Source organism: Crocuta crocuta, unplaced genomic scaffold (assembly GCF_008692635.1).
Source record: "Crocuta crocuta isolate KB4526 unplaced genomic scaffold, BGI_CrCroc_1.0 scaffold705, whole genome shotgun sequence".
In the NCBI taxonomy this organism is placed as follows: Eukaryota; Metazoa; Chordata; class Mammalia; order Carnivora; family Hyaenidae; genus Crocuta; species Crocuta crocuta.
Genome location: NW_027527827.1, coordinates 198109 through 211174, shown reverse-complemented (window position 1 = coordinate 211174; position 13066 = coordinate 198109). Strand labels below are relative to the sequence as shown.

Here is a 13066-nt window from a genome sequence, read left to right as displayed (position 1 = left end):
TCACTTAATCATAGTGGTTCCTCATAGCGGCGTGGGGGAAATTTTATTTTATTTTATTTTTCACCCTCGCTCCCTGCCCCGGAACTCCACTATATTGTTAAAAAGTTATTTGACAGTTTGGTACAGTGTGAAAAATCCTGGCTTTTGGAAGGTAAAGACGTGGTTTGAATTTTGCTCTGCTGCGTGCCCAGGATCAGCGCTAAAGTCACCAAACTTAAATAGCAGATTTTCATGTGTAGAATGGAGACGGTGGTACTCCCCGAGCGAGGTCTTGGTAAGAATTAAATGACGTAGATCAGGATTTTGTTGCAGCAGCACTGCTGGCCGTTTTGAACTAGAGAAATCAGTTGTTGTAAGAGCATGCAGGGACATCCTAAGATGTTTGGTGGCGCCTATAGTCTCTACCCACTAGTTGCCAGTAAGCATCCCTCGCCTCCCTCCGGTTAGGCAACTACAAAGTTTTAGTGTTCTCAGGGCGCCTGGGTGGCTCAGTAGGTTAAGTGTCCGACTTCGGCTTCCACCATGATCTCATGGTTCGTGGGTTCAAGCCCCGCATCGGGCTCTGTGCTGACAGCTAGCTCAGAGCCTGGAGCCTGCTTCGGATTCTGTATCTCCCTCTCTCTCTAACCCTCCCCTGCTCATGCTGTCTCTCTCAGAAATAAATAAAAAACGTTTAAAAAAATTAAAAATAAATAAATACAGAAATAAAAAAACCCACAAAGTCTTAGTGTTCTCCGGGTAAAGTCATCCCTAATTAAGGACTACTATATAGAAGATACATATAAGTACATACTTATAATTTGTGATAACCGTTTTTCTTATCATTGGTTTTCATTTTATTTTGGCCACTAGTTACAAATCAGTGGTTCCTACCAGCAGTTAGAGGAGACATCCCTCCAGGTTGCGCTGCCCATGGATTTGTCTGTGATGGTACCAGAATATTAGTGTTTGGGGGAATGGTTGAGTATGGAAGATACAGCAATGAGTTATATGAGTTGCAAGTAAGTGTATTTAAAATTTATCTCAACCTGCAGCTTTAATAATGATACTGTTCTTAACTCTTTGAAAGACTGCAAAAATATTTCATTAACACATTTGAAACAATGTGAGCTTCACGTTTTATGGCTTCAAACAAAATGTTTCCACTTCACAAAATAGCCAAAGTTTCTAATGTAACTTTTTTTTCAATACCCAGTGTAACATTTGTAACATTAAGGTATCTGTTACTTAGCATCAATTGTGCATGCAACATGTTTAGGTTTTTGTATCTTAATGTCATAGTTCTTCAATTTTAGCAGTAACAGAAGCATCTGGGGGACTTGTGAAAACACAGATTGCTGGGCCCTGCTCCCAGAGTTTCTGAGTCAGTATTGTCTGATGTGGGGCCTCACCCCTTGCATTCTTACCAAGTTCCCCTGTGCTGCTGCTGGTCCCCAGACCATATTTTGAAAACCTCTGCCGTAGTTATAGAAATTGTTACTGTTACACTAATATTCACCCTTTCCCCCTGGCAGTATATACCAAAAAGGTAGTTCCATATATCTTTCTAAATGTGATTCTCCTAAGCCACACTCAAACCCCTCTCTGACAGCCCTTAATTGACTTTTATTCCTGAGCCGTGCATATGTTCACAGGGCTGTTATTATGAGGGTATCTGGTAATTGACAGATGCAGGTGAATTATACCTATTTATGAGCAAGTCGTTTTAGATAAATAGAGCATCTGTGGCCAGAGCATAAGTTTTGGTGTTTGGTTTTTAAATGACCTTTATGCATACTTAAAGATTGAAATATATACTATGGATTACCTAATTTCAGAAAGTAAGAATGTATAAATTACACTTAACCTTAAAGCTATATATATTTCATTTTTCATTTGAAAAATATTTTGGAACTGCTCGTGTTTGTTATTATGAGTTGTTATGTTTATTATTATTATTAGGTGGCTGTTGAGGAAAGCTGTGAATATGGAAGAGTAAACTGAATTTCTATTGCAGTGTTTATTTTAGTTCCAGAAGTTATCTGCCTACTTGTCGTTTGTCCCCAGAATAGCTTATTGGAGCCTTCTGATTGGATTTCAATTAAAATGAATCGGTATGATGTTATACTAGTGACAATATAGGAATGCTTTTCTGATTTTGCCTGATTGTATTTATGGTCTTTTTTTAGGCGAGTCGTTGGTTATGGAAAAAAGTGAAACCCCACCCCCCTACTTCTGGTTTACCTCCTTGCCCTCGGCTTGGACATAGCTTCTCTTTATATGGTAACAAATGCTATTTGTTTGGTGGTCTGGCAAATGAAAGTGAAGATTCAAACAATAATGTTCCCAGGTATGTTGATTCTTTCTTTTATGAAAGAAATAATTTTATGACTTTTAAGAATATTTAATTTCTACCATTTTTAATTATTAAAAAGGATGAAGCTTAGCCTTTTCCATTTGAACCTAACAGTGAACAAATTTGGGTGCACTTGTGTTTTCCTTAGTCCCTGAAGAATGTATCTGTTTTCAAAACTATGCCTTTTCTAATTAGAAATCATCTTATTAAATGATACTAATGTAACTGCTTATAGCATCATATTTGTATATTTTGAGCCATAATGTATTTTAGTTGTCATAAATGATAATAAAAAGTAACAAATGGTTACTTTAAAATAAGATGTCTCTAGGAATTTGGTGACAAAAAATCTCACTGCAAAATGAAGGCCGTCATGTCCATTTTTCTTACAGGAAGCCCTCAGGGTGGTTCACACAAGCAAGTACTTGTTGAACTAATCCTCTTCTCTTTTCTCCAAACAGAACTATCACTACCTCTTTTCTTTTTGCACAGTGTTTTGATCACATTGTCATGGCACTCAGGATTTGGAGTTTTAGAGTCCAAAAGACCGTTTTCTGATTCACTGCTTACCATGTGTGTCCTTTAGTGGAAGTAATCTAATCCTGTTTTCCTTGGCTGTGAAATGGGAGTGATTAAATACTTACATTTCAGTGACATTACAATGGCTAAATGAGATCATTGGCATCATTTTCAAAGTGCTTTCAGGTTGCCATCAGCATATTACCTACATTACATTGAGGTTAGAGGCTTACGTTTTTTGTTTATTCCAAACTTTAAAAAAATAACACATACTGAAACATCCTGGAAAACTTGGAACCTGGAGAAATGAAGAAAAATTTATCCCACCATACTAATCCAGATACTTTTTACTTCTAGCACATGTCTTTTTCATTTTTACATTAAATAGACTCTTTTTTTAGATATAGACTTGTAAAAATTCAAGAAATTAGAAAGTGTATGAAGTTCTTTTTCACAACATCACTGTCCTCCAACACATGGAGACACATAATTCAATTTGATGTGCATTTTTTAGAATCTTTTTCTTGTAACACGTATTAGTCAGCTTTTTTAGGTTGTTATATGTAATGGGCAAGCTTCTCAAGTTTATGCTGCTTGAGAGAGCAAATAGATAGATGCCGTGCTTTTTAAAGCCACTGGTTAAAGCCAGCAGATTCATTTCTGTTCACATTTTGCTGGGCAGTGATCCAGAACTGTGTGTTCTGTGTACTGAGAGAGGGGAGCTGGGAACATTGATCCGATTCTACACAGACGTGGATTTTCTTTTATAGAAGTGGGATCTTTCTTTTTGCTTTGTGACTTTGGGTATTTGTTTGTTTTTTTGTTGTTGTTTTCCTTTAACAGTGTATCTTGGAGCTTTTTTAGGGTAGTAGATAAAAATTGACCTTATTTTGTTTTTAATGGCTGAAAAGTAGTCTGAATTATGAAAATTATTTGACTAGTCCCCTACTGGTAGACATTTAAATATTTCCACTTTTTTGCTATTACAGTCTTTGCACATGTATAACTATTTTTGGAGGATTCATACTTATAAATGGACTTGGTGGGAGGGAGGTCAAAGGGTACTTACATTCAAGTTTGTTAGGTGTTCCTGAATCATCCTCCAAAGATAGCTATTTTATATTCCTGATAACAGTGTACACGACTGCCTGCATCCTTCACAATATTGAATTGTCTCACTCTTCTTGGCTTTTGCCAAACTAATAGGTGAAATACATTTCACGGATTTACTTTGATTTTTTAAAAATTGGCACTGAGCTTGATTACCTATGCTTACTGGACATTTGCAATTCCTTTTCTGAAGTTGTTCATATTCATTTTTTCTTTTTAAATGAAGTATAAATTATATACCATGGGGCGCCTGGATGGCTCAGTCGGTTAAACAGCTGACTCTCTCTCTCTTTTTTTTTTTTTTTAGTTTATTTATTTATTTTGAGAGCTACAGAGAGAGTGTGAGTGGCAGAGGGACAGAGAGAGGGAAAATCTCAAGCAGGTTCCTCACTGTCGGCCCAGAGCTGGACACAGGGCTTGAACCCACAAAACTGTGAGATCATGACGTGAGCCAAAATCAAGAGTCTGACCCTCAGCTGAGCCACCCTGACGCCCAAGTGTCTGACTCTTAATCTGGCTCAGGTCATGATCTCATGCTTTGTGAAATCGAGTCCTCCGTTGGGCTCTGTGCTGACAGCTCAGAACCAGCTTGGGATTCTCTCTCTCCCTCTCTCTGCCCCTCCCCACTTATGCACATGCCCTCTCTATCTCTCAAAATAAACTTGAAAATTATGTACCATAAAACTGATTCTTTTATACATACAATTTAGTGATTTTAGTAAATTTACTGTGTTGTATATCCATCACCATAATCCAGGCTTAGACCATTTGCATCTTACACCAAAAAGAAACATTTTTATCCATTTGCAGTCTAACCCTAACCCAGTTCTATCTCAATCCCCAGGCAGTGACTTTCTATCTCCATAGATTAGTCTTTTCTGGACATTTCCTATAAAAGTGATTTTCTGCATTTATCTTTTTTTACTTAGCATAATGATTTTGAGGTTCAACCATGTTGTAACATGTATCAAATATTTCTTTCTTTTCTTTTTTTTTTTTTTGCTTCATTGTATGGATATATGACATTTGTTCATCTGTTCATTAGTTAATGTATATCTGGATTGTTTGTTTTTAGTTTTTAGCTTTTATGAATAATGTTGTATATGGGTCTCTGTATGGCCATGTATCATTCCTCTTGATTAGATACTTAGCAGTAGAATTGCTAGGTCACATGGTAAATTTATGTTTAACTTCTTAGAACTACCAAACCATTTTCCAAAGTGACTGTACCATTTTACATTCCCACCAGCATACTATGAGGGTTCTAATTTTCCACATTCTTGCTAACACTTGCTACTGTCTGTTTCTTTATTACATCCAACCTAGTGTGTATAAGGTGGTATCTCATGAAAACATGTGCATTTCTCTAATGACCAATGATGCTGAGCATCTTTTCATGAGCCTTTTTAGCCCTTTGTGTATCTTCTTTGGTGAAATTCCTATTCAAATCTTTATCCATTTTTAAGTTAAGTTGTTTGTATTCTTATTCTTGAATTGTAAGAGTTCTTTGTATATTCTGGATATAAGATTTTTTTTTTTAAGTTTTTTTTTTAAAGTAATCTCTACATCTAACACACCCAACATGGGGCTCAAACTAAATAACTCCGAGATCAAGAGTCACATGCTCTTCCAACCAGCCAGATGCCCCAATATAAGGTGTTTTTTTTTTTAAGTCAGAAATGTGATTTGCAAATATTTTCTTCTAGTCTGTAGCTTATCTTTTCATTTTCTTAATGATATCTTTTGAAGCACTAAGTTTTTAATTTGGCTAAGTCCAATTTATCAATGTTTTCTGTTGAATCATGCTTTTAGTATCATATTTAAAACTCTTTACCTATTTCAAGGGGATGAAAATTTGTTATTCTATTTTTTCTATAAGTTTTATGGTTTTAGGTTTTATCTTTATATCTGTGATTCATTTGAGTTACTTTTTTTTTTGCCTGAGATAAAGTATCTAAATTTATCTTTTTATATCTTTTTACATGTGGATATCCAGTTGTCCCAGCACCTTTTATTGAAAAGACTGTTCTTTTCCCACTATCTTGTCTTAGCATTTTTGTTAAAAGTCAATTAACCATAATTGTAAGGGTTTATTTATGGATTCTCCATTCTGTTCTCTTCATCTGTATGTCTAGCCTAATGCTGGTACCACACTGTTTTGATTACTATAGGTTTGTAGTAAGTTTTGAAATTGGAAGATATAAGTTCTCAGATTTTATTATGTTTTTCAAGACTGTTTTGGCTATTCTGGGTCCTTTGCATTTCTATTTAAATTTAGGATCAGCTTGCCAATTTCTGCAAGAAGGTCTCCTGGAATTTGGTAGGTATTGTATGAAATACATAGATAAAATTATGGAGAATTACTGTCTTATTAAGTCTTCCAACCCATGAAACTGAAATGTCTCTCCATTTGTTTAGATCTTCTTTAATTTCTCCTAGCAATATTTTGAGTTTTAAATGTGTATGTCTTGCTCTAATTTTATTAATTCCTAATTTTTTTATTCTTTTTTATGACTTGAATAGATTTAGTTTGTTCATTTTATTTTTGGATTGTTTACTGATAGTATATAGAAACACAGTTGGTCTCTGTATATTGATCTTGTGTCTTGTGACCTTGCCAAATTCATTTGTTATTTCTATGTGTGTATTTATTTTATTTATTTATGTATTTATATATTTTTGATAGAGCACGCAAGTAGGGGTGGAACATAGAGAGACAGAGAACCCTAAGCAGGCTCCATGTCCAGCACCATGGAGCCCAAAGCAGGGGTCAGTTTCACCACTGTGAATCATGACCTGAACTTAAATCAAGAGTCAGACACATAACTGACTGAGCCACCCAGGCGCCCCTCATTTGTCATATCTAACCATACCTCTAGGTTTTCAGTTTTACTATTATTATTATTATTATTATTATTGATCCTTTGGAGTTCTTTATATATTTTGTTCTTACATTCCAGATATTTTTTACAGGTGTTCTGTTACCTTTCCTTTTAAAAGAGGGTTTTCATTTTTGTTTGGTTTTGTCAGGTTTGACAATATTTTCTTTTATTGCTTTCTGGGATTTTTTTTCTTGCTTAGGAAGATTCTCCTACACCAAAATTATTTTTCTATATTTTCTAGTACATTCTATATTTTTCTAGTATATTCACAGATTTATTCTTTATGTTTCAAATATTTATAGATTTAGAGTATATTTTTATGACTAGTATGAGGATTTTTACTTTTCCTTCCTAGTGGATTTCTAATTCTCCCACCACCATTTATTAAATAAGCCATTTTTTCCTCACTGATTTGAAGTCCTGTCTCTATCATATCTTAATCCTTATTTACATGGGTCTTTTTCTAGGCTCTCTAGACCTGGGGTTACAACCTACACTGTATGGTTTGTCCTGTCTTTGTTAATAAAATTTTATTGGAACACAGCCATGCAGATTCATTTACATGTTGCCTCTGGCTGCTTTCATATTAAAAGAGCAAAGTTGAGTAGTTGTGACAGAACTTATGGCCTCCGTAGCCTAAAATACTTTCTGTCTGACTTTTTACAGAAAAAGTTTGTCAACTGTTGTTCAAGACTGTATTCTGTACTCTTCTATCATTACTTGTGATCTTTGCTATAGGTTTCTAGTATTTGCCTTTGATGAAATTAAAGATTTTTTAAAATTTCTAGTTTGCTAATTGTATTTTTCCCTCCTTTTAACCAAAAATGGATATTTGTATTCATTTCAGAGATGGAAATGAACTGTTTTTTTCTCTTAGTCCATTAATTTTGTTAATTATTAGGTTCTGAAATATGAGTCATCTTTTTATTTGTAGTTAATCTTCAGTTTGTTGTATTACAGTGTTCTTTTCGTACTTTGCTGAATTCACTTTGCTAATATTCATTTATGTTATCTATAGTCACTAGTGATTTTTCCTATATTGTTTTTATTTGGGGTAGTGGGAAAATATTCTAATCTGATTTGAGTATCAGGGTTCTGTTATTCCTGGGAACATAATCAGGGCTGTGTTTTGAGGTTATGGGAAGCTCTCCATTTTTTATTGTGCTTAACTAACAAAATTTCTTGAATATTTAGTAGAAATTTCCCATAATTGTCTGAGATTGGTATAGTTTAGGAGATCTTTGACTGCCTTTTCAAATATCTGCACAGATCTGAGTGCATGCCAGCCAGGATGCTACAGGATGCAGATCTTTGACTGCCTTTTCAAATATCTCTTATAGTTATTGATCTGCTTAGATGTTCTGCTTTCTTTTGAGTCACTTGGTAATCTATGTTCTCCCTGAAAAATCACCCATTTCATTTAGACTTTTACATTTATTGATAAAAATTATAAGACAATTCTCTGTATCTTTGAAACCTCTAGATCTGCTCTTTTCTTATTTTTAAATGTATGTGTTTTCTTTTCTCTAACCAGACTCGCTAGTGGTTTGTTATATTACTGGTGTTTCCAAAGAACCATTTTTAGTTTTATTAATTATTTTACTTTTTCATTTATTTTCTTTAACTATATTCCATTTCTTTACATTTTTCCTTTTTTCTAACTTCTTTTAAACTTTTAATAGTTTGGATGCCTTTTCTAATTTTTTTCTAACTTCTAATAATTTGAATGCTTATTAGTTCATTTATTTTTAAGTAAATGCTACACATTTTTCTCTGATTATGGGTTTGACCATATTCCATTGGTTTTGATACACAGTGCTCTTACTGCGATTAATTTTTAATGTTCTCTTTAAATTTTAAAAAATGTTTATTTACTTATTTTTGAGAGATAGGCTGGAAGAGGGAAAGAATCCCAAGCAGGCTTCACACTCAGTGGAGAGCCCAGTGTGGGGCTTGGAGTCATGAATCATCAGATCATGACCTTAGCTGAAATCAAGACTTAGACACTTAACCAGGTGCCCCTACTTACTTTCTCTTTAACCCAAAAGTGATTTGGCATAAAACTTGTAAACATTTCCAGGTGAAAACTTTTGTTATTGTTGCTAATACCTAGTTTTATTATATTGTGATTAAAAAAATGTCTATGGGGTTACTCCTCCTTGGAGATTGTCTTTGTGGTGTATGTCAGTCAGTTTTTGTGATTGTTCTGTAAGTGTTCATGAAGATTGTAAGTTCTTGACTGTCTGGAGACAAGATTCTTTATTAAATCACTGTTTTAAATTATTACGTGAGCTTCTTTGTTTTGTGAGTCTAGGTCATATCAACTTATTTTTTTTTTTTTTGAGTTTTGAATAAACACCAATTTTTATTTTTTATTTTATTTATTTTTTAAATTTTGTAACGTTTATTTATTTTTGAGAGACAGAGACACAGAGCAGGGGAGGGGCAGAGGGAGACACAGAAACAGAAACAGGCTCCAGGCTCTGAGCTGTCAGCACAGAGCTCGACTCAGGGCTCAAACTCACAAATCGTGAGATCATGACCTGAGCCAAAGTTGGCACCCAACTGACTGAGCCACCCAGGCGACCCTAGGTCAGATCAACTTCTGAATGACATGTTAAAATCTCCCTGTGACTGTGCATTTGTGGTTTGTTCCTTGTGTATCTAATTTGCAGCCTGTGTATATTATTTTGTTGTAGACTTATCTTTTTAAAATAGGATTAACAACCAGTATGAGCTGGTGTAGCATCCTGGCTGGCATGCACTCAGATCTGTGCAAGTCTATGCCACATCAGTCGTTACATAGTTTAATATTATCAGTGCTGGTAATGGCTTATAGCTGGATTTAGGGTTCTTTTATTTTGTTTTCCCTACATGCTTCCTGCCTCCAAGAGACTTTGTCTCTTCATAGGGAAGTCTTTCCCTACTTTAGTGTTTTACATTTTTCATCTGCTCTGCTCATTGTTGCTCCTCCACCTCCAGCTCCCTGCCTTTTCCTACCTTTGCTAGATTTTTAAAAATTGTAATGAGGTTGAACATTTGTGTTCGTGTGTTTGTGTATGTGTTTCTGTGCGTGTATTCATACACATTTATACAATTATATTCTCATCCTGTGAACTGTCAGTTTATATCCTTTTATTTGTGCCTATTATGTGATTGGTTATAATCCCCACCTTGTAGGAGCTTTTTACATCAAGAAAATTTTATCTTTTTCTGTGATGTATACCAAGTTTCTTTTTATAGTTTGTCTTTCTTTTAACATTGTTTTGTAGTGATCCCCCCTCCCCAACCATTGGAAATATTGACTGTTTTCCAGAGCCTCTGCTTTATTTATTTTTCCTTTTCTTTACTTTTTCTTGATTTACTTTTTTTTCCTTTCCTATTAATGGTTTGAAAGTTATATGTGCTAATCCCGTGCTTCTGTTAGTTGTTCAGAAATTATTACACACATTTAAACTGAAAGGATCTTGTCATCTTTGAGAATAGATTACTGTCTTTACCTTCTTTTGCTTACCCTTATTTTCCCATATGTTCCATGTATTCTTGAATCTTATTCCAGATTATAATAATGTTAAGAAATTAGTTATTTGGTTAGTCTTTCTTACTACTTGGTTAGACCTCACAACCATACTTACAAACATCAATTTAAATGTGATTTATAAATCATTGGTTTCTTTGTACCACCATTTCTCTTGTTCAGTGTGTTCTTTCTTGAATTTCTTTTTATTTTTCTGGAATGACATCTAGAGTCATTTTTTCCCAAAACAATTATATATCTACGCTTAGTAGTTTTATGTGTCCTGAAGTGTTTTAATTTTGCCCTCATATTTGAGTAAGAAGTTGATAGGAAATGTATTCCTATAAAAGTCATTTTGCTCGAAACATTGAAAACATCAAAGTCAGTTATGAGAAGTTTCTAGAGTTTAAAAAAAAAAAGCTATATAGGGCATTGCTATGACATTATAGAGTGAACATTTTAAAAGAAAAAAGTTGCAAAGCAACATTTGTAGTATGTCTCATTTATATATACGTGGATATTCACATATAGAGGTCAGAAGGGGTATTTACTGGGGCACTGGCTGGGGGGGGGAGGGGTCAGTTAGTTGAGCATCCAGCTCTTGATTTTTGGCTCAGGTCATGATCCCAGGGTCATGGGATTGAATCTCCCGCCACCCCCCCACCCCCGGCTCCATGGTGAGTGTGGAGCCTGCTTAAGATTCTCCCTCTTTCCCTCTGCCCTTCTCTCCCACTCACACTTTCTCTTTCTCTAAAATAAAAAAAATAAAAGGAAGGGTATTTACCAATTATTGTCAATAGTGATTGTTCTGGTTATCTAGTACCATGTAATAAACTCCCCCAAAAGTTAGTGATGCAAAATAACAAGCATTTTGTGATGCTCAGGGATTCTGTGCATCAGGAATTTGGATAGGACACAGCAGTGATAGCTAGACCCTGAGATGGAAGGCAGTGAATGGTCACTGCCACATCTGATACCTCAACAGAAATGGCTGAAGGATGGACTGAACTGGGGCCATCATCCTGCATGCTTCTATATGCTGCTTCAGATGGTGTTTGTGTGTTAGTTGGACTTACCTGGTGCTTCGGGATTCCAGGAACAGGTGTTCTATGGTGAAACTGCATTAGCCTTCTGTGACCAAGCCTCAGAAGTCACATAGTGTCCTTTCACCATACTCTAGATGTGGCAGTCACAGGCTTGCCTGGAATTGAGGGTGAGGACAGACGTAGGTCCTACCTCCTGAGTGGAAGAGTGTCAGAGAATTTGGGGCTGTGTTTGAAACCACCACAGTTGTTGTGGACATGAGTGTTCCTTAAACGGTGGCAGGAAGTTTTTTAATCTCTTCTGTTCACTGCTGATCCCTGCAAGAGCACTTGGTTTACATGGTAGTTTTTTATAAATACATGGTGAATAAATGAGGAAGGGGGTTTTTGCTCTCCTAATGCCTTTCCATACTAATGACTTTTTCACAGTAAGCGTATATTAACTTTCTAAATAGAAACGAAAATCAAATAGAAGGTATATGTTGTGTTAATGTTTTAATATTATTTCATGATATCCTAGATATTTAAATGATTTCTATGAATTGGAGCTACAGCATGGTTCTGGTGTGGTGGGTTGGAGCATTCCAGTGACTAAAGGGATTGTGCCTTCTCCAAGAGAATCCCACACAGCTGTGATATATTGCAAAAAAGATTCTGGAAGTCCGAAAATGTATGTCTTTGGTGGAATGTGTGGTGCTCGCCTGGATGATCTCTGGCAACTTGACTTAGGTAAGCTTACCTTGACTCAGACTCGGGAATTGGTTATAACTGATAAAGGAAAATGTAAAAATTGCTTTGAAAAATATTTTTGGTTACAGTATTTATTGAGTCACACTTAGGTTTATAGAGGCACGTGTAGCCAGCTGCAGAACAGCCGAGATGTGATGTGAATGGTTGCTGATCAATAAAATTAAACAAATGGATGCGTGGTTTATGGCAGTAACTCTTCCGTGCTCCGTATAAGTAGGGTCACCATATGTTCTGGTTTGTCTAAGATGACTGATTTATGCTTATTGTCTCATGTAATCATCAATAGTATCAATTCCCACTCTGTAAAATATCCCAGTGGGGGTGATCAATTTTATATGGTTACTCTAAGAGAAACGTAGCATTAGTAATGTTATTGCTAGTCAGTAAAGAACTCTGGGCTAGCTAGCTCTTTTTATAAGGATCCTAGGAATGAGTAATTGGAAGGTAGGTGTGCCTCTCACTTTTGACTATCTTCTACACAATGTGCTCTTACTTAAAACGTGAACATCTCTAATCTGGTTTTGATTCAAAATTGGTAGCACCCTAAATACACCTCTCATTACTAACACTAACGTTCATGTATAAATAGATTACTGAAACTGGCTATTTATGTTGGCTGGAAATGTTCATTTTAAGATGAAATTCAAGTAATTGTTTTGAAATATTTTTGCTTCTTTTTGGTAAATCCTTTTTTATTTTTTAAAATTCTGCAAGTTGAGGTAATTTCCTATTATTAGACCAAATTGCTAATATACTTGTTTTTACTTCTAGAAACTATGTCGTGGTCAAAACCAGAAACAAAAGGGATGGTGCCACTTCCACGAAGCCTTCACACAGCCAGTGTTATAGGAAACAAGTAGGTGCTAGTTTCTGGGGTTTTTTTGGTTTTCACTTTTTTTTAACCAGTTTA

General features: G+C 35.3%; 1 protein-coding gene across 2 annotated transcripts in view; it reads left to right on the top strand.

Moving 5' to 3' along the window:
* Positions 1 to 857: 857 nt before the first annotated feature.
* Positions 858 to 13066, top strand: part of HCFC2 (host cell factor C2) — a 36600-nt gene continuing 24391 nt past the window's right edge. For both annotated transcript variants that reach the window (XM_077778392.1, XM_077778388.1), the window contains exons 1-4: positions 858 to 1001; positions 2169 to 2329; positions 11927 to 12135; positions 12928 to 13012. In XM_077778392.1, coding sequence (XP_077634518.1) covers positions 957 to 1001; positions 2169 to 2329; positions 11927 to 12135; positions 12928 to 13012 — 500 coding nt within the window. In that variant the 5' untranslated portion in view covers positions 858 to 956. The remainder of the gene's footprint in view (positions 1002 to 2168; positions 2330 to 11926; positions 12136 to 12927; positions 13013 to 13066) is intronic.